Source organism: Hypanus sabinus, chromosome 5, assembly GCF_030144855.1.
Source record: "Hypanus sabinus isolate sHypSab1 chromosome 5, sHypSab1.hap1, whole genome shotgun sequence".
NCBI lineage: Eukaryota > Metazoa > Chordata > Chondrichthyes > Myliobatiformes > Dasyatidae > Hypanus > Hypanus sabinus.
Window position 1 is genome coordinate 8,822,106 of NC_082710.1, and position 20,578 is coordinate 8,842,683.

The 20,578-nt window shown below is 40.6% G+C and overlaps 1 protein-coding gene and 1 long non-coding RNA gene across 3 annotated transcripts in view; both read left to right on the forward strand.

The window, feature by feature from the left end:
* The window catches only part of tmem161b (transmembrane protein 161B), a 54,856-nt gene extending 46,978 nt beyond the window's left edge, over positions 1–7,878 (forward strand). The window contains exon 12 of the mRNA XM_059969350.1: positions 2–7,878. Within this exon, the coding sequence (XP_059825333.1) occupies positions 2–279 (278 nt within the window). The 3' untranslated portion in view covers positions 280–7,878. The remainder of the gene's footprint in view (position 1) is intronic.
* Positions 7,879–7,908: 30 nt separating this feature from the next.
* LOC132393914 (uncharacterized) overlaps positions 7,909–20,578 on the forward strand; it is a 174,768-nt gene continuing 162,098 nt past the window's right edge. For both annotated transcript variants that reach the window (XR_009512101.1, XR_009512100.1), the window contains exons 1-2: positions 7,909–8,122; positions 12,719–12,870. This is a non-coding gene — a long non-coding RNA (uncharacterized LOC132393914). The remainder of the gene's footprint in view (positions 8,123–12,718; positions 12,871–20,578) is intronic.

The following is a 20,578-nucleotide window of genomic DNA, read 5'->3' on the forward strand; positions in this document are numbered from 1 at the left end:
GGTCACCATTCCTGGGGACTTCTCTCAGAACCTTCATATATGTCTCCTAAGGAGATCACCGAAGCCTCCAATTCTGTCAAATCATCTACTCTTGTAGCCAATGAAAGCAAAAAGCTGACAGTTGCACAGATAACAATGGCACTGGATGGTCTGCAGAACGTTTTCACTCCATTACTCTTCCGAGGCCTCCTCTCCTTTCTAACATGGTGGATTGCAGCTTGCCTGTTCTCTACAAGCCTTTTTGGATTGTTCTATCATCAGTACTTGACAATCGCATGAGTGACTAGCATGGTAAAGCTGGACGTCCAAATATTCTCCTAGAACATCAAATCAAAGCCACTTTTTGGAGATTAAAACAAAAGGATATTTTAAACCATTGTGGAATCAGCATATTGCTGAAATGCAGAACACAGATTAACCTGCTCAGTTCCAATACTTCCTCTGGTTCTCAGGGTGGTTAAATGTCTTAACAATTTGAAATGATGTCATGTTACTAATGCAATGATTAGGTCAATTATCTTTGCATGAACTTTGCAGTTATCAACAAAAGATTATTTGGCCGAGGTGGTTTAAAGTTGATGGATAATTGGATAAAATTAAAAATTGATGGATTTAGTTCTCCAACTCCACTGGGTTTTAAACACAGGAGATTCTGCAGATGCTGGAAATCAGAGTAACTCAGATAAAAATGTTGGAAGAGCTAAGCAGGTCAGGCAGCATCTATGGAGGGGAATAAACTGAAGCATTTTAGGCCAAGACCCTGATGAAGATTTGTAAGAGAACAGGCCCAAAATGCCAACTGTTTATTTCTCTCCATAGATGCTGCATGTCCTGCTGAGTTCTTCCACCATTTTGAGTTTGTTATTAATCTGCTTAGAAATTTAAGATCAGAATCTTAAATCTAAAAGTAAGCAAAAGGTCAGAACTTCATTCTGGCATGAGCTTTACAAAATGCCATTGCCCGATTCGACATCCTCAACATTACTGAGACCCTTTGTAAATTGGGGGTCTGCTTCATGAACATCTGTGCTCCATCCACTAGAAGTGGAACTTCCCGATGGTTAAAAATTTTTATTCTGATTCTCGTTCTCATTCGGACATTTTGGTCCATGGCCTCTTCTTGTACCACGATGAGGGCACCCTCAGGATGGAGGAACATATCCTTATATTCTGTCTGGGTTGCCTCCAACTTGATGGCTCGAATATCAATTCCTCCTTCCAGGAAAAAAAACCTCCCTCCCCTCCCCTCTTCTATTCTTCACTCTGGCCTCTTACCTCTTCTCACATGGCTATCACCTCCCACTGGTGCCTGTCCTTCTTCCCATGGCCCACTCCCCTCTCCTATCAGGTTCCTTTCTCACCAACCCTTTATCTTCACCTCCCGCCTGGCTTTACCTATCGCCTTCTAGCTGTCCTCTTTCCCCTCCAGCCACCATTTTATTCTAGTATCTTCCCCCTTCTCATCCCAAAACGTGGACTGTTCATTCATTTCCATAGTTGCTGTCTGACCTACTGAGTTCCTTCAGTCTTTTATGTGAGTTGCTTTGGATTTCCAGCATCTGCAGAATCTCTCGTGTTTTTGTTAATGTGTAGCTTGATTTGAACGTGAACACTTTTTGTAATCCCTTCAATATGCTTATGCAAACATTAAGATAATGGATGAGGCTTTTCGTTTCCCTCTCCCAAGACAAGTACGAATGGACTTTATCAGTTGTACCCTGTGATAATTTTAAACATAAAGCTTAATTGATTCTAAATGTTGTCTTCTTCTTAAGCCCAGTTCTCCTACTGGGGTATAGGCTGCCAATAGCAGTTTGCCTGAGTGCTCTGTCCAGGGGCAGTCATTTAGGTTGTCCCCAGGTGTAGCCCATCTTCTTGGTACATCCTCCCTCTCCCAGAGTTGAGGTCTTTAAAGCTTCTGTTTGCATTCGTGTAGCACTGGGTTTTTACAGGATGGGGTTGCTAGCCTCATGTTCAACTCCCCTCTCGCAGCTGGGCTTGAGACCGTCCTTGGCAGAATTGGTTTTAAATTTAGAGCTAAGAAAATTCAATCTGATCAGCAATTTGTATTGAGGGACTCCTTAGGAATAACTGAGCCGTTTGTTAAAATGTGTTTTATTTATCCTTTTGTTGGAAAATCCAGCATCTTTTCACTGTAAAGGAGTCTTTACAGCTGGAATGAGACTATAACTACTGTATATTACAGTAAGAGTTAAATATTGCAGATTTTTAAGGGAACAAATTTCTTTGAAGTTGTGGTTGTTGCTGTAAGAGAGTTTGATTTATCGCTTGAGATGAGACATTAGGTGAATGATTTTTATTTTAAAAGTGTTTTTGTATTGTCCAAAAAAACCCGCAATACAATGGATTGTGGCTTGCCTCATTGCAGGAAGCTAATTTTTAGAAGCACCTCAGCGCTCTTAACTACATCGTATCATGAACTGGAATTCCAATTTTTTACATAATTTTCAAATCTATTGAATGGAACTTCACTTACAAGCTGATGGATTTACTTTTCTTTGTTTGATACTGTAACATCTTAACTTTTACATCAGGAAATTTCTTACTGAATTCCATAGTAAATTGAAATTTAAATGCTTAAAATATTTATTGTATGCATTTGACTGCCTGCAACGGCATCATGCAGTTATATAATGGTCTTCACGCACTAAAACGTTGCAAAAGATGTTACTGAGAGATTGGATGATACAAGATACAATGTAGAAGAGAAAGGCTCTTGTGATTAAAACAGGCTCCACGATTTGTAATCAAATTCAGTATCGGGTTTAATATCACTGGCAAATGTCATGAAATTTGTTGTTTGTGGCAGCAGTACATTGCAATATATAATAATTTTTTAAAACTATAACTTATTTAATTGGTAAACCTCCAACATTTCCAATCCATGAAAAGATGAGAGTTTGATTTTTGGTTGCAATTTTGTTCATCAAATGTAGTTTATAAAAGCTACCCCCTCAATTAAATTGAATTTCAGTAATTGCTACAGAATTATTTAATATTTCCTCAAGAAAATGTAATGTGCCAAGTAAGTTTTATTTAAATCTGTTTTGTTATACTTGTCCTGCTGCTGAATGGTATTTTCTTGAATGTTATGGAATATTACATTTCCTTTGCCAAGCAATAGATGGGATGCTACTCTTGATTAGGCTATCGATTTTAATTCAGTTTGCTAAGGACATGCAAGTAATAAACATGCTTCAAGTTTCCAAGAGTTTTATCGGATGTTATCGTTTAAATACAAATTATATGCACTGTCCTTGAATGGTGCTATTTTGGACAAATCGCAGACTAATCAAACAGTCCAGAATGTTGCTTCATCTCTGTGGTACAGCAGCATATTTTTGATACATTTTTGGCCAGCTATGATCGCTGGCCCTTTTCCATCTCTATTTATCTTCTTTGAAAGTTAAGTGCAATTACTGTGGATGCAAACTAAATAATGAAAACATATCAGAAAAGTAAGATTGAAATTCAGTTTATTAGTATAAAATGCCAGAAGTAGCAATTAATCTTAATTGACCATTTTCTAATGAAGCATAACCCTTAAAGTAATATCCATTTGTTATACCTACTAAGCTGTATATAGTCGTATGTTTGAAGCAAATAAAATTAGTCCTTTTGTATTCTTTATGTAATTACAACTTCCTCTGTGAATATGACTTGTACTGACGTAACATTGAAGAAAGTATGATCTTTCTAATGGAACCTAAATCATAGCTGAAATCTCTATCGTCAGTCACTGGAATTGGTCTGTACTTGGTTTAATTTTTTTTCCATTATAAATTGTTCGATATGGGCGTAATTGACATTTTATGGACAAAAAGACATAGTTATCCCTCTTTGTACCAAAAGATAGAAGTAATGTAATCATAAATTTTTTGAGCAGGACTGACGAGTTAGAGTAAATAACTAATTTATTGATCCATTTTGTCAATAGCCATTGACAGGTGTAATTTGTTCCCGTTCACCTTGCCAGTTAGGAGCTAGACTGTAAAGTCAGCATCAGTATTGGCTACAGTGCTATAGGTTGTCTGCAAATGGTATTGGGTAAGAAGAGGGTGAATCAAGTAAAACCAGGCAACTCCATCTCAAACTAGCAAAAGCACTCCTAGCACCCAAACAAGGTGGCTGTTTTGTACAACGTATCTTGCTGTCTGTCCAGGCAAAGCTGATATCCCACCTGCACAATTGCAATCAGAGGGGAGTTTAATAAAATTATAAACACCAGGTTCTGCAGTTGTTGGAAATCCAGAGTCGAGCAGCATCTATGGAGGGGAAAATACAGTCGACGTTACGGGCATATATATGATGACGTCTCAATGAGGTGGCAAGTCCTTATGAAGGGTCTTCGCCCGAAGCATCGACCATTTATTCCTCTACATCAGGTTCACAACCTTTTTGTTAGGCCATGAACCCCTACCATTAACCGAGGGGTCTGTGAACCCTAGGTTGGGATCCCTGCTCTACACAGATGCTGCTCAATCTGCTGAATTCCTCCAGCATTTTGTACGTTGCTCACAGAATAAAATGAGGTTATATTCTTTTCTTAATTACAAGCAATGTTCTTGAAGAATATTAAGGAATACTGTATTTCATATTTGACAAACAGATTTAGTGTTAATATTTAACAGCTGATATAAATGGATAGGGTTTAATAGACAGTAGCATTGCAATTAACAAGATGCTATTGCAGCTGGGGTTGTTGGAGTTGAATTCCAGCAACAGCTGTAAGGAGCCTCTTTGTGTCCTCCCTATGGAATGCATGGATTATTTTTTGGGTGCTCCAAAGACGTACAAGTTAATAGGTTAATTGGTCACTGTAATTTGTCTGGAGATTAAATTAGGTTTGCTTAGGAGATGTGGGTGCAGGGCCAGAAAGGCCTGTTCCACACTGTATCTCTAAAAGTAAATAAATACCAGTGAAGTCAAGATCCTAGGAGAGAATTTGAACAATTTTGATTCTGAATCAAAGTCCTGAAGTTAGTGTGTCAAACCTAATTATGGAATCAGATATTCCATGATAGTGGGTAGTTATCCATGTTTATTGCCTGTTACGCCGCTGGCATTTAGGACCAGCAATAAAGATCCTACATCTCTGGCAGTGTACAGGTCTTCCTTCATCATGTTTCCTTTTGGTTTTCACTACTATCATTCATGCAAGTCCCAGTTGAAGACTGAGGAATACTGTCCCACTCAGATGTAAGGCTTTATTGCTGTTTCCATAACAATTTTGTTTTGCCAGTTGGGGTTGTTAGCCCTGACAACCCTTTGACCTGTTTGGCATGGGTGACCCTACCAAAAGCAAAAGCATAAAGCCTAGACTCCAGCCAACATAGCTCTCCAGGTCATTGAGACAAGCAAGCTTCCAAACCACAACCAGGCTCTGGTCAGTTTGGAAGTGGCTATCCATAACCCCCTAACCAGCAGTAATTGAGGCCTTTCGAGAGAATTGTATTTATATTTGAATGCACTTAAATGGCTTGAAATCTTTCTTTTAATAATATTGTTGCTATTGATTTGAATGAAGCGGGATATTTTCTTGTATTTATGAGGGTAGTTGTATCTTGGTTATAGTAAGATACATGTTTCAGTAAAATTAGGAATTGGTCACCTTGGAGACTGAATTGGTTACTTAAGACAAAAGTTTTATTAACCTACTTTAAATTTTATGATGTGAATACTTCTCCAAAAGACTGCAAGTTTGTCATTCAATTTATTTTGGTTATAGTGGAGAGAATGGATTTGTGGTGGTACTCCACTATAGTAATCCAGAAATTCAAATAAAAGATCTAGGAAACACAACTTCATACTTGTGTGTAGCTGTTTAAAATTTTAATATAATTTTATATAAAGCAGACAAATCTGGAAAAGCAAAAGTTATTCAAAGTAAACATGAAACTAGTGTTTCAGCAAAAAAACCCAGCCATAGTCTGGTCTATAAATGCCTCCAGTTCTAAACTAGTTAATAATTGTGGCACGGTAGCATCATGGTTAACACAACACTTGACAGTACCAATGACCCAGGTTCAGTTCTCTCTGTAAGGAGTTTGTATGTTGACACTGTGACTGCATGGGTTTCCTTTGGTTGCTCTGGTTTCCTCTCCCAATCTGAAGATGTACCAGTGGCAGATTAATTGGTCATTGTAAGTTGTCCTGTGATTTGGCTAGGGTTAAATCAGGGGTTGCTGGGTGGCATGGTTCGAAGGGCCTTAAGGCCCTATTCCACGCTGTATCTCAATAAATAAATTAATTAACCAGTCAACTTATCAGAAATAATAAAAAAAATTGAAGAAACTTTTAACAATTCAATTTTTTAATTCAATTTTAAAGAAAAAAAGCACCACCACCTCCAGTTAAGGACACACATCTTAATAAAATAATGCATGGTAAAAATTGTCATTCTGGCAGTAGTTTATGGAATATTACTTGTGAACATCAACACAAACATTGCAGTTGTATAATACAGTACCTCCTTTTGCAAAATCTGGCAAAATAAAAAGGCTTTCTTCTCTGTAAGGCCCTTATTTAAAAAAACTGCAGATCACAAGATAGTAAATAATTCATCACAAGTTTGTCATGATGTTTGATTGTGCATTTAATATCAGAACTTATCATTCAGAGGTTGTAATTAAGTTCAAATTCTATTTGACTGCTAATAACCAGTGGGTTTATGAAGAAATCAGGGTGACTAAGTACTAGTTTCTCTAATCACTGTTCCCTCTGATGTGCAGGTCTGCGGCCGTGCAGTAACTGAAATGTTCCCACGCACATGGCCTTAGTTGTGCAGCTTGAATAAAGACAGATAAGAAAAAGTTTACGAAATACAAAAAAAAATTCTTTGTGCTGCTTTTCATTATATCCTTCAGTTAATAAATAGCATCAAAAGTGTGATTTTTCACTTTTCATTCTAAATATTCATAGAATGCATGGAAATAACTCGGGTGGCTGATGGTTGGGTTGAGTTCTCTAATCTTCACAATCCATTTGCAAATGTTTCTCCACCATATGAGGAGGCATTAGTGCTCATTGATGACGTCTACTCGTATGGTGACGAAACATTCAGAAATGGATTGCCAAGATTCGACAACACCTCAATCCAACCAGAGTATGCATATTACAAAAAGCACACTTAGAGGTGCTGAGCCATTTTCAGGCCATGTAAAAATTTCCTGCTCAATGCAATGGTTGGTTAGCGCAGCTGCAAAGAAAGAATTAGAGGGAACGTTGACTATAACATGTAACTGAGCTGGGTTTCTGTATGGATAACCTTTCAAATACCAAATATCTTCTAAGTTTTTCTTATGTTTATGACTGTTTCTTGTATGTGCATGGTTGCCAATTTTAAGATTGTGAAGTGATTGCACAAACAACTTGATGTTTTCTTTAAGTTATATTGTACACATCTGAAAGAGTAGTGAAAATGTATTTCATTCATAATTTATGGAATCTGGGTTCGAATTGTGTACTTAAAGCATTGATTAAAATTCTAGGCAATAAAGTTGATGTGTTTTGAATGAAGATCCTATCTGGTTCGAAGGATTACCAAACACCAAAGAGAATGTGCATGAACAATCTGCTGCATTTTGTACATAGTACTCAAAATATTCCAGTTTGACTCATCTACAGCCTTTGGAACCAATCTGAGCTAATGATTACCCCTAGTAATTATACTAAAGTGCAGTATGAAAGCTGTAATTGCAGAACAGGAGTTTAAAAAATATATAACATCTTGAATTTGAAGTATTACAGCAGGTAAAACCCAACAACAGCAGCAGAACTTGTTCATGTGAATAAACTATTTACTAGTCATTAGAAATATTTTTCATGAACAAAAATGTTAAATAAAGCTTGTGCATATCTCAAGCTGAACAGTGTTGCATGTTTTTTTTTAAGAATCAGTGTTCCACATATTTATGAGCAAATTTTCCAAATAATAATCTTATTTGCCCATTATTTGGTTAAATTATTAATAATGTACCAGTATTTTTCAACCTTGAACTGAACAGTTCTATCGGGGCCCTTGCCTGGTATGGGTTTGGACTAGGGAACATCGAAAGGAGGACTCATGTAGGAAAGTGTTGGGAAGGCAGCAGCAGAACAGGTAATTACTCGTGCTTGTCCAGGTGAAAATGGTATGGTGTGATTGTTTTACTTGCATGGAAATACCAGGTGGAAATTAAGTGAATGTGCCACTGGATCATCTTCAGGACCATCATTACAGGCATATTCTTTAGAATCAGTTGTCAAACTGGGCCCATTGCCTTCTCTTTTGAGTAGACACAAAAGGCTCCCATAGAAGGGACAGTGGAAGTTTCAGACCATGGACCAAAGATTATCACTGATTTACTTACCCTCTCAACCCCATTCCCCATCACTTTCGACACCCTGACTAATCAAGAACCTATCAACCTCTGCTTTAAATATATCCAATGACTTGACCACTTTTGCAATCTATGACAATAAATTCTACAGACTCACCACCCTCTGGCTAAGAAATTACTCCTCAACACTGTCTAAGTGAAGTTTCTATTCTGAGGCTGCGTGATTTCCAAGTATTCCTCAATATAAACCCAACAAGACCATCTGGGCATTTTTTTTTCATTCCTGATCGTGAGAGCTTGTTACTTGCATACTGACTACTGCAATTTCTATATTACCACTTGGAAATGACTTGTAAAATGTATGTCCTCGGGTCATGAAGTATTAAGAGATTGTAACTCTAGCTTTTGCACAGAACAGAAACATTCTAATTCAGTTAAATGGATATTTATAGTCATAAAGGTATTTGCACATTGAGAATAAATTCATTTGTGAGATCATAACTTATTATAAGTAGATACAATTAAGAGATGAACACAAAGCAATGTACAGAAATATGCCTATGACACTTGGCATTGACAAATTACATTAAAAAACATGTGACAATGTTAACAATTATTAAAGAAATGAGACACAAATAAGGTTGGTCAAAGAGGTGAGATTTTAATAATTTAGAGATACAATGCAGAATAGGTTCTAATGGCCCTTTGAACTACGCAACCCAAAACCCTACCTAGTTAACCCAGCCTAATCACAGGACAATTTATATTTGCGAGTTAACCGATTTACCAGCACGTCTTTGGAAGGTGGGAGTTAAAATATGCATGCTGAAGGGGGAAATCTGAAGTAGAGAAACTTAGGGAGGGAAAGGCAGAGGTCTACAATATTGACAACTAAAGCCAAGGCTGTGAATAGAGTTGTGATTAAATTTGGACATCATTTTAGAAGATAGAGGTGGCCAGGAGTAAAACTGCAAGGATTTGAAAACAAGAGTTTTCAAAACAAGAGTTCTTAATTTCTTCATAACACAATGCAACGTAGCAGAAGTTGATGATGTGTGAACAGGACTTGGTGCGAATTATAACACTGGTGACTGACTTGTATCCCATGTTTACAAATGGTAAAATAGGAAGGGAGTTTGCGGAAGAGTATATTAAAATATATTAATAAAAATCTAAGTTAGCTGAGGTGGACTGGAGTGAAGTATTGTTACAGAAGTCAGTACTTAGTGTGGATAGTTACAAATATACTCAGTGGCCACTTTATCAGGTATAACTCTACACCTCATTAATGCAAACATCTGATCAGCCAATCATGTGGCAGTAACTCCATGCACGAAAGGCATGGTTACGTTGTTCAGACCAAACACCAAAATGGGGAAGAAATGTGATCTAAGTGACTTTGACCATGGGATAATTGTTGGTGCCAGTCAAGGTGGTTTGACTCTCAGAAACTGCTGATCTCCTGGGATTTTCACACACAACAGCCTCCAGAGTTCACAGAGAATGGTGTGAAAAAGGGGTGGCACAATAGCGTAGTGGTTAGCAGAACGCTTCACAGTATAGGTGTAATTCCCACTGCTGCCTGTAAGGAGCTTGTACATTCTCCCCATGAATGCGTGGTTTCCTCCGGGTGCTCTGGTTTCCTCCCATAGTCCAAGGATGTACAGGTTGGTAGATAACTAGTCATTGTAAATTGTCCTCTGATTAGGATAGGATTAAATTGGGGGACTGCTGGGCAGCATGGCTCGAAGGCCCAGTAGGGCTTGTTCCACATTGTAATTCAAACAAAAAATACAATTCAGTGAACACAAGTTCTGTGGGAACAACCGCCTTGTTAATGAGAGAGATGAGAGGAGAATGGTCTAATTTGATTCAAGCTGACAGGACTCAAACATTTTACAACAGTGGTGTGCAGAAGAGCATCTCTGAATGCACAACACATTGAACCTTGAATGGGCTACTGCAGCAGCAGACCACACTGGGTTCCACACCTATCCTTAATACATTAGCCAGTCAGTGTACGCTGACTCAAAGGCCATCTGAGGGACAAATGTGTTGTTTCAGGAACAAACAATTCAAAATTAGGTTTATTGCCATATCCATGCCGCAGTGTTACAGGCACATGGCATCATAGACACAGCATTAACAAGAAAAAAAATAATTATATAGAACTGTGCAGTAGCCTTAGGTACAGACTGTGTATATAGCAAGGGTGCCTCTGACTTTTGCACAATACTGTATTTGTCAACGTGGAGCAGAGAGCGAGTTTGTAAATCTGATGGGAACAAAGGATGTTGGGAATGGTAGGCTTGGAGCACCACAGGAGGGATGTAGGACAGGTGGTACAGAAGGAGTGCCTGTGGTGAGGGCTGGCACGGTACAGACACACCCAGCCTTGAGACACCAGGCAAGGTCATTTGATTCCAAACAATTGGTTTATTGATGATAATAGAATATCTCTCTGCTGCTTCCCTCTCCCTCCCTTCTCCCTTCCCATTTTCCCAACCATGATTCCCTTCTCCCTGCCCCCTTCCCACTCTCACTCCCCAATAGAGACCCATGTCAGAATCGGGTTTATCATCACTCACATAGGTCATGAAATTGTTTTTTTCGCAGCTGCAGTACAGCGCAATACATAAAATTACTGCAGTACTGAGCACCCTAGCCAGATACATGCCTCAGATGTTTGCACAATATTCAATGTTTATGTCTAATTTATGTTTTTCTCTCCATGGATGCTGCCTGATGCTGAGTTCCTCCCGTGCTTTAGTGTGAGTTGCTCAAGGTTTCCAGCATCTGCAGAGCCTCCTGTGTTTATATTTCTACTGTCTGATCCTCCTTTAGCATCTCTCTCCATAATTTTTACCAGGAAAGACATTAGAAGAGAAAGGAACAGTCCATTTTAGTGCAAAGTGATCAGAGTGCTCACAGAGTTGTTAAGCTGTAGTGATAAGGGTTTTGCTGGTTGGTTTGAGGCAGGGGTTCTCAACCTGGGGTCCATGGACCCCTCACTTAATGGTATTGGTCCATAGCCAAAAAAGGTTGGGAAATCCTCTTTTAAGGGTGTTAACCATTCCTAAACTTGATGGTGTGTGACTAATAGTGCTGGTAACTATCCCTGATAAGAGAGAGTTCTATCTGAGATATTATAGTCTTAGAAAAATCTTGATGATATTAGCCCAAGACTCTCCATTTGAGGATATTTGGTGTGGTAGTACAATCACTGGGGTTGAGTATGATGTCCTCCTAATGGGTTGTTTATTGGTGGGTCCTCAGGTGTGTGTAGAGGCTGACGTGGGAACCACGTATTCTGGTGCAGTGTGGGCTGGGATTGGTGGTTGGGTCTTTAGGTTGTTTAGTCTCTGCATTCAAAGCTGCCTCTCGTTCTCTGCGTCACGGTGTAGGTCACTCTCAGGTAGTGCAGCTCCCTCTTGAAAAGATTTCTTCCAGGTGTATCTATTGAGTGCAATGTCTTCTCAGTTTTTAGGTGTAATATTGAAATTCTTCAGGCTGAATTTGATGTTATCTTTGAAGCATTACTTTGCCCATCAGCGGCTCACTGACCTTCCTTCAACTGGGAGTAAAGAATCTGTTTGGGGAGACACAACTTAAGCATCCGGATGTCATGATCTGTCCACTGGAGCTGGTGTTGCTTTGTCCTGCTGGAGATGCTGTTCATGTTGTCCTCCTCCAGTACGCTGGTGATAGTTTGTCTCCTTCCAGCTGATCCTCAAAATCATTTGTAAGGTTCTTCAATCACAAACAAGAGAAAATCTGCAGATGCTGGAAATCTGTAAAACACACACAAAGGAACTCAAAAGGCCAGGCAGCATCTAGGAAAAAGAGTACAGTTGATGTCTCAGCAGGACTCCGGCATTTTAGTGTGCGTTGTTTGTAAGGTTCTGTGGTGTTATTGTTCCACGGCTTTCAGGTGTCTATTGTAGGTGATCCACGATTCAGCTCCGTATGATATTGTAGGAAAGCCAACAGCTCTACAGACCAGAAGGTTACGATCTTCAAAAACTCTTCTCCTTAATCTTGCATAGGCTCCACTAGCACTATTCAGTCGGTGGCTGATGTTTGAATATACTTGGTGTAATGTAGTAAAACTTATATTGTAATTGCACATTCTTCTTTACTCCCAGTATTTTTAAACTATAATCATACCTTTGGAGAAGTGTATTTTTAAACTATTCTCTAGATAATTAAACTTCTTTAAAGTTAAGGAACATATTCCCCGATAGGACCTTTCATTTGGACTTTGTTTCTTTAAGACTTCCCCAATATTGTTGGCAATAACTGGACTGTAAGGTTAATTAATCCAAACCAGTTAGATCTTGATAATTATCCAATTATTTTGTTATTCTTTCTTCTAGTGTGACAGTTAGCTGACGCTAATACAGATTGGGATGTTGGAGTTTGGAGTTCACTTCTAACGTGGTCTGTAAGGAGTTCAAACATTCTTCCCATGAATGCGTGGGTTTCTTCTGAGTGCCCTGATGTGCTCCCACAGTTTGAAGACATACAGGTTAGTAGGTTAATTTGTCATTGCAAATTAAGCTAGGGTTAAATAGGTACCCGGGCATTGCTGCTCATTGGGCTGGGAAGGGTTTGTTTCCATCACATCCACAGATTCGGCAACATCCGAATGACCTGACCTTTCCGCACTGTATCTCTACGTAAATGAACAAGCACACGTCCATGACCTACCCAAGCAAACCAACTAAAGAGACTGGCAAATCATAAACCCCAGAAATTCTGCAGATGCTGGAAATCCAAAGCAGCACATACAAAATGCTGGAGGAATTCGGCAGGTTAGGCAGCATCGATGGAAATTAATAAACTGTCAACATTTTGGACTGAGACCCTTCATCAGGACTGAGAAGGAAGGAGGAAGATGCCAAAACAAAAAATTGGATTGAGCAAAAGGTGGATAGCTGAAACTGCTGGGCCTGAACACCTCCCTCTGCAACTGGATCCTAGACTTCCTGACTGGGAGACCTCAGTCAGTCCGGATCGGGAGCAGCATCTCCAACACCATCACACCGAGCACGGGGGCCTCCCAGAACTGTGTGCTCAGTCCTCTGCTGTTCACTCTACTGACCCACGACTGCGCTGCCACACACAGCTCGAATCACGTCATCAAGTTGCTGATAACACGACCGTGGTGGGTCTCATCAGCAAGAACGATGAGTCAGCTTACAGAGAGGAGGTGCAGCGGCTAACGGACTGGTGCAGAGCCAACAACCTGTCTCTGAATGTGAACAAAACCAAAGAGCGAGCACGAAGCGACCACTCTGCACTGAACATTGACGGCTCTTCCGTTGAGATCATTAAGAATACCTAATTTCTTGGTGTTCACCTGGTACCTCAACACCAGCTCCATAGCCAAGAAAGCCCAGCAGTGTCTCTACTTTCTGCGAAGGCTGAGAAAAGTCCATCTCCCACCCCCACATCCTTATCACATTCTACAGGTGATGTATCAAGAGCAGCATCCTGAGCAGCTGCATCACTGCCTGGTTCGGGAATTGAACCATCTCGGATCTCAAGGCCCTGCAGCAGATAGTGAGGTCAGCTGAGATCATCGGGGTCTCTTTTCCCGCTATTACTCACATTTACATCACACGTTGCACTATAAAGCTAACAGCATTGTGAAGGAACCCACGCACCCTTCACACAAACTCTTCCCCCTCCTGCCATCTGGCAAAAGATACCAAAGCATTTGGGCTCTCCTGACCAGACTGTGCAACAGTTTCTTCCCCCAAGCCATCAGACTCCTCAATACTCAGTCTAGACTGACATCTATATCATTTATTATTATATTGTAAGTTGTCCTCTACTGTGCCTATTGTCCTGTTTATTAATTATTCTACTTCCCTGCACTGCTTTGCGCACTTTATGCAGTCCTGTGCAGGTCTGTAGTCTAGTGTAGTTTTTATGTTGCTTTACATAGTCTAGTGTAGCCTTGTGCTGTCTCACATAGTCTAGTGTAGTTTTGTGTTGTTTCATGTAGCACCATGGTCCTGGAGGAATGTTGTTTCATTTTTACTGTGTACTGTACCAGCAGTTTATGGTTGAAATGACAATAAACTTGACGACTTGGTGACAGGTTAAGCCAGGTGGGTTGGAAAGATAAAGGACTGGAGAAAAAGGAATCTGATAGGAGAGGAGTGGACCATAGGAGAAAGGGAAGGAGGAGGGGACCCAGCAGGAGATGATAGGCAGATAAGAAGAGTTAAGAGGCCAGAGTGGAAAACAGAGAATGCGGAAGAGGGATTTTTTTTACTGGAAGGAGAAATCGATTGCTTCTCTACCCTGAGGGTGGCCTCAACGCAGCACAAAAGAAAATGTCAAAATTTGACAGCCTCTTTACATCCAATCTCTCATGTAGAAACATGTAGTTGTGCACAGACACAACAAATTAACACCGAGTATGAACCTGAATGTCTGAGAATATCACAAACTGCATCGACGGTTACGGGATGAAACAGCAAGAGTTAAACAGCACGAGAAGGCCGTAGCGGACGCTATCAAAGGTGTAAATACAGCATAGTAACGGTAAAAAGTGCTGAATTTAAAGTGAAAGTAACATGGCAATGGCTTCAGTTGGGAAAGTTGATGAATTTGATAGTGCTAATGAAGGCTGGGAGTCGTATATCGAGAGGGTTGAACTGTATCGTAACACAAACATGGAGGAGCAAAAGAAAGCCCCTGCACTTCTTAGCTTAATGGGCCCAAGAACGTACAGTCTCTCGCACAACTGAGTAACTCCTGAAAAGCCAGCAAGCAAGACGTTTAACAAAATTGTTGCAAATTTTAAAAAAATCTTGAGCCCTAATCCACTAGTAATAGCTGAGTAATCTAGATTTTACAAAAGGAACCAATCTAAAGATGAAGGCATTTCCAAATACATTGCAGAACTGTGCAAACTTTTCCAGTACTGTGACTTTAGAGATGGACTTTCTGATACATTAAGGGACTGGCTTGTATGCAGCATGCATGGTCAAACACTCAAAAAAAGGCTTCTGTCTGAAAGAGATCCATCTTTAGAATGGGCATTTACATTCCAATATCATTAACGACTGCAGCAAAGGAAGCAGCAGAACTAGAGAAAAGTAGGTTAGAATGTGAAATGCAGAAAATGTCATAAATCATTCAAAATGCCAAAGATGCTATTGATGTGGCAAATCCTCCCATGATGCAAATGGCGACTGGTTCAAAGAAAAAGTCTGCATGAAGTGTCACAGACAAGGTCACAGAGAGAAAGTGTGCAAGGCAGACAGAGATCACAACTTTCTCAAATGCAAAACTAGGCAAATACATAAAGTTACTGAATGTAAAACAGAATCAGATAATATAGACTCAGGCAAAGGTGAGCTGTCATACCTAGAACCCTATAGTATAACTGAAGCAGATCACAAAACCACTTGGATCGCAATAAATGTGTCTGGTGTAAAACTGAAAATGGAGCTGGATACAGGGTCAGCTTTGTCCATAGCTCCAGAAGCTGACTACAACAAACTGTTTTCTAAGATACCATTAAACAACACCTCAATGATGCTAAAGAACAACATGGGTGAAAATGGCAAACTGAAAGTAAATGTGACTACAGAGGTCAAACACAACAGTTAGAGCTTTATGCATCGATAAGTGGACAGGAATGGTTAAGAAAAATCCAACTAGACTGGCACTTCATCAAAGCCATCAGTGTGACGTCAACAGGCAATGACAGCCCAAATGGTAGCGCTAACCTGAGGCTGTCACAGCTACTTAATGCTAATCAGAAAGTGTTTGAGAAGGGAATAGATAAACAGATTGAAGACTTAGCCAACAGCTGTTCGAGATTGCTGAAGGTTCAAAAGAACCTACAGGAACTGTTATACCAGTGGGAGGAACTGTCATCACCATGGCAAAGAGTATGGTGGGCCATTCATGGACTCCATGATTCTGATTGCTGTGGATGCACATTCAAAGTGACCGGAGGTCATACCAATGAAGTCAACAACCTCAGCAAAGACTGCCTCTGCTCTATCTTCACCAAAAACGGCTTACCAGAACGAATTGTGAGTGGCAGTGGACCACGATACATGTCAGAAAAATTCCGACTATTGATGAAGAAAAATGGCATCAGATATTTCAAGTCATCTCCTCACCACCCAGCAACAAATGGTTTGGCTGAAAAGTTCAAGAAGTCCACTCAAAATGGACAAGGAGGGCATTTCTCTACAGCACAAGGTGGACAACTTTATTTTAGTGTTTCGGAACTCTGTTCATATGAACAGGGTTCTGAGATCTTGTGTAGACCTGCTGAAACCAGATCTACGGAGGGAAGTGCAGAATAAATAGTTCAGCCAGTTGCCAAGTGAAGCAGCAAGGAGCTTTGAGATTAGACAAGAAGTTCTAATGCATGATTACCGAGAAGACAATGGACACCCAGTAGGATAGCTACAAGAACTGGACCACTGATGTATATCATGGATGTTGGAGATCAGACATGGAGACGTCATGTGGACCAGATACTGGATACTCAACTGAAGAACACACCTGAGTCATCAGCATCCAACAAAACAGACACATTACAGTCACCGGACATACCTCGCAGTGATGATGTCATGTACAGCAACGTGACACCAGAAACTGAGGACGTTGTCTTAGACAAGACACCTACCAAACCTGATGCCACTCCACAGGTCCAGAGGCACGATGAGAACATTATCATTGGCATGACACCTGCCGAACCTGATGCCACTATACAGGACTAGAGGTGCTGTCCTGAATGAAACAGAGCGCCACACAAAAGGCTGAATCATTGGTATAGTGAAGCTACTTCTGGACAGTTATTGTAAAAGCATGCTTATTTGGCGTATTGGTTATGTTTGGGAAATTGAACGTTTTGCATATATACAGTTTCATGTTGCATTGCATTAAACTGAAAGGGGAGGAAGTGTAATGTATGGATCTATTTCTTTTAGAGAAATGCCCCCCTTATCGCTACGTATTAATCTGTTGTCTGTGCAAATGCATTGCTCTCTCGCTCTCGCTGCAATGTGAATACACTAGTCAGAGCCATCTCCCGTGTACATGCTTTTATTTAATAAATATGTAGTTGTGGACAAACACAAGAAACCTGTACTCCTGCTCATTAATGCTTATATCTAATCAGCCAATCATATAGCAGCAACCCAATGCATAAAAGCATGCAGACATGGACAAGAGGTTCTGTTGTTGTTCAGACTAAACTTGAGAATGGGGACAAAAATGTGATCTAAGTGACTTTGACCATGGAATGAATGTGGTGCAAGCCAGGGTGGTTTGAGTATCTCAGAAACTGCTGATTTCCTGGGATTTCCATGCACAACAGTTTACAGAGAATGGTATGGTATGAGAAGCAAAAATAAAACTTTCAGTTCTATGGGCAAAAGCGCTTTTTTTTTCACAAGAGAGGTCAGAGGAGAATAGCCATGCACCACAACAGTGTAGGCAGACAAGCATCTCTGAATGCACAGTACACCGAACCTTGAAGTGGATGGGTTTACAGCAGCAGAAAAACATGAACATACACATGGTGGCCACTTTATTAGGTACATGAGGTACAGAGTAAAGTGTCCACTGGGTGTTATTTGGGTCACTGTACACATTACAATTCCCTCCATAGTCAACTGGAGAACAAGCGTGCTGTAGTCCATGCTTCACAGAGAGGAAGCCTTTGATTCTTTCCACCCTTTGATCTGCAGACTTGTGAAACACAACACCACTATGCACACCTTATTACTGTTCCAGCTCTCTTCTTTTGAAGGTTGTCAACTGATTATCATCCACACTCTCTATTCAACAGATACGTTTGATTTTAATGCACATTTCTAATAATGTACATCCATAAGGCCATCAGATCAGAGCAGAAATTGAAACATTGACCCATTGAGTCTGCTCTGTCATTCCATCATGGCTAATTTATTATCCCTCTCAACCTCATTATCCTGCCTTCTCTCCATAACCTTTGACTCAGCAAGAACCTATTAACCTCAGCTTTAAGTGTTTGTTTGTTCGTTATGTGCCCTGTTGTATGATGTAGGCAATCATGGGCTTTCCTTGGCCATGATTGTTTTTGGAAAATTTTTCTTGTAGAAGTGCATTTGCCAAAGGCTTCTTTTGGACAGTGTCTTTACCAAATGGATGACCCCAGCCATTATCAATCCTCTTCAGAGATTGTCTGCCTGGACTTGTGATATGCACCAGCTACTCATATGACCATCCACCACCTGCTCCCATGAATTCACATGACCCTGATCAGGTGATACACCTTGCCCAAGGGTGACCTGCAGGTTAGTGGAAGGAAGGAGCAGCTGACACCTCCTTTGGTGGAGACGTATCTCCACCACCCCCTCACCCAATGAATAATGGACAACCTGGTCTGATAATGATGAGGGGGTGATGATGGGGTGGGAAGAAGACTGATGTGTAAAGTAGGACGCCATGGTAGTGTAGTGGTTAGCGTGACACTACCGCAGCACTGACACTGTGTTCTGAGTTCAATTCTGGCATCCTCTGGAAGCAAGTTTGTACATCCCTTCCTGTGTGCATGTGGGTTTCCTCTAGGTGCTCTGGTTTCCTCCCACAGTCCAAAGATATATGGCTCAGGAGGTGATTTGGTCCTGGTAAATTGTCCTGTGGTTAGGCTAGGTTAAAATGGGTGGGCTGTGAGGTTGCACAGCTTGCTGGGCTGGAAGGACCTGCTCCGCATTGCATCTCCATAAACAAATAAAGTGGGAGTGCCAAAAATGATTGAAAAGCCCACAAGGTCAATTTTAAAAGTAGATGGCTATTTATTTAGAATATAGGCTGCTACAGCACAGTACAGGTCCTTTGGACCACGACGTGCTGAACGTTTAACCTACTCTAACCCTTCCCTCACACATAGCCCTCCATCTTACTATCATCCATTTGATGCATGATTACTCAGAGGACTGCTTGGTTGGCAAGTAAAGGTGAGCAGAGGGTGTTAAACTTGGAAACTGCATGTGACTGCAAAAAAAGAGAGTTCAGCACATCACAGAAGGCAGCCTTGCCCCTTATGGAAACTCTGTACTTCTCACTGCCTCAGTAAAGCAGCCGGCATTATCACAGACCACACCCACCCACTCTGGACATTCTTGCTTCTCCCTTCCCCCTGCCATTGGGCAGAAGATACAAAAGCCTGAAAGCACATCAAGGACAGCTTGTACCATACTGTGCAAAAGTCTAAGGCAAATATATATAGCTAAGGTGTTTAAGACTTTTGCAAAATACTATGCGTAGTAAGTTTACGTACTGCACTGTACTGCTGCAAAAAAAAACAAATTTCAAGATATACGTGAGTGATGATAAACCTGATTCTAATATGGGTCCCTATTGTGGACTGAGAGTGGGAAGAGGGCAGGGAGAGGGGAATCATTGTTGGGAAAAGGGAAAGGGAGAGGAGAGGGGACAGGAAGCACCAGAGTGACATTCCATAACGATCAATAAACTAAGTGTTTGGAATTAAATGACCTTGCCCGGTGTCATTTGACAATAAACCCCTGGCACTCCTTCTCTGCCACCTGTCCTACGCCATTCCCACGGTGCTCCACGCTCTCCATTCCCAACATCCTTTCCACTTGCCAGATTTACAAACTCACTCTGCGCTCCACGTTGACAAATACGGTACTGTGCGGAGGTGTTAGGCACCCTCGCTATTTATGTGTGCCGAAGACCTTTGCACAGGGCTGTACCCCACTGTTATAAAACTGCTGTGTGGTTCCCTAGTGTAATAAGATGGATACAACCTCACAATCAACCTCACCATGATCTTGCACCTTATCATTCACCTGCACTGCACTTTCTCTTTTGCTGTAACACTTTATTCTGCATCATTATTGTTTTACCTTGTTCTACCTCAGTGCACTGTGTAATGATCTGATCTGTATAAACAGTATGCAAGCCACATTTTCCACTGTATCTCACGTGACAATAATAAACCAGTTCTGATTCCAAAAATAATTTCCAATCCAGCCTCATCTCGCTTCCACACATGATTTGTAGGGAGTTGGGGAAAAGGCCTTAAAATTTGCTATTAGAAGGCAAGGAAATGTGCTTTCTGTCCACAGGTGTTTTGAAGTGGCGAGCAAAATGTTTATTAATCTAGTGCTAACAAGAAGTACTTTCCACATGAAAGAGTTTACCATTAGCCTTGACACCCATAGTCTTTACTCTAGTTAACT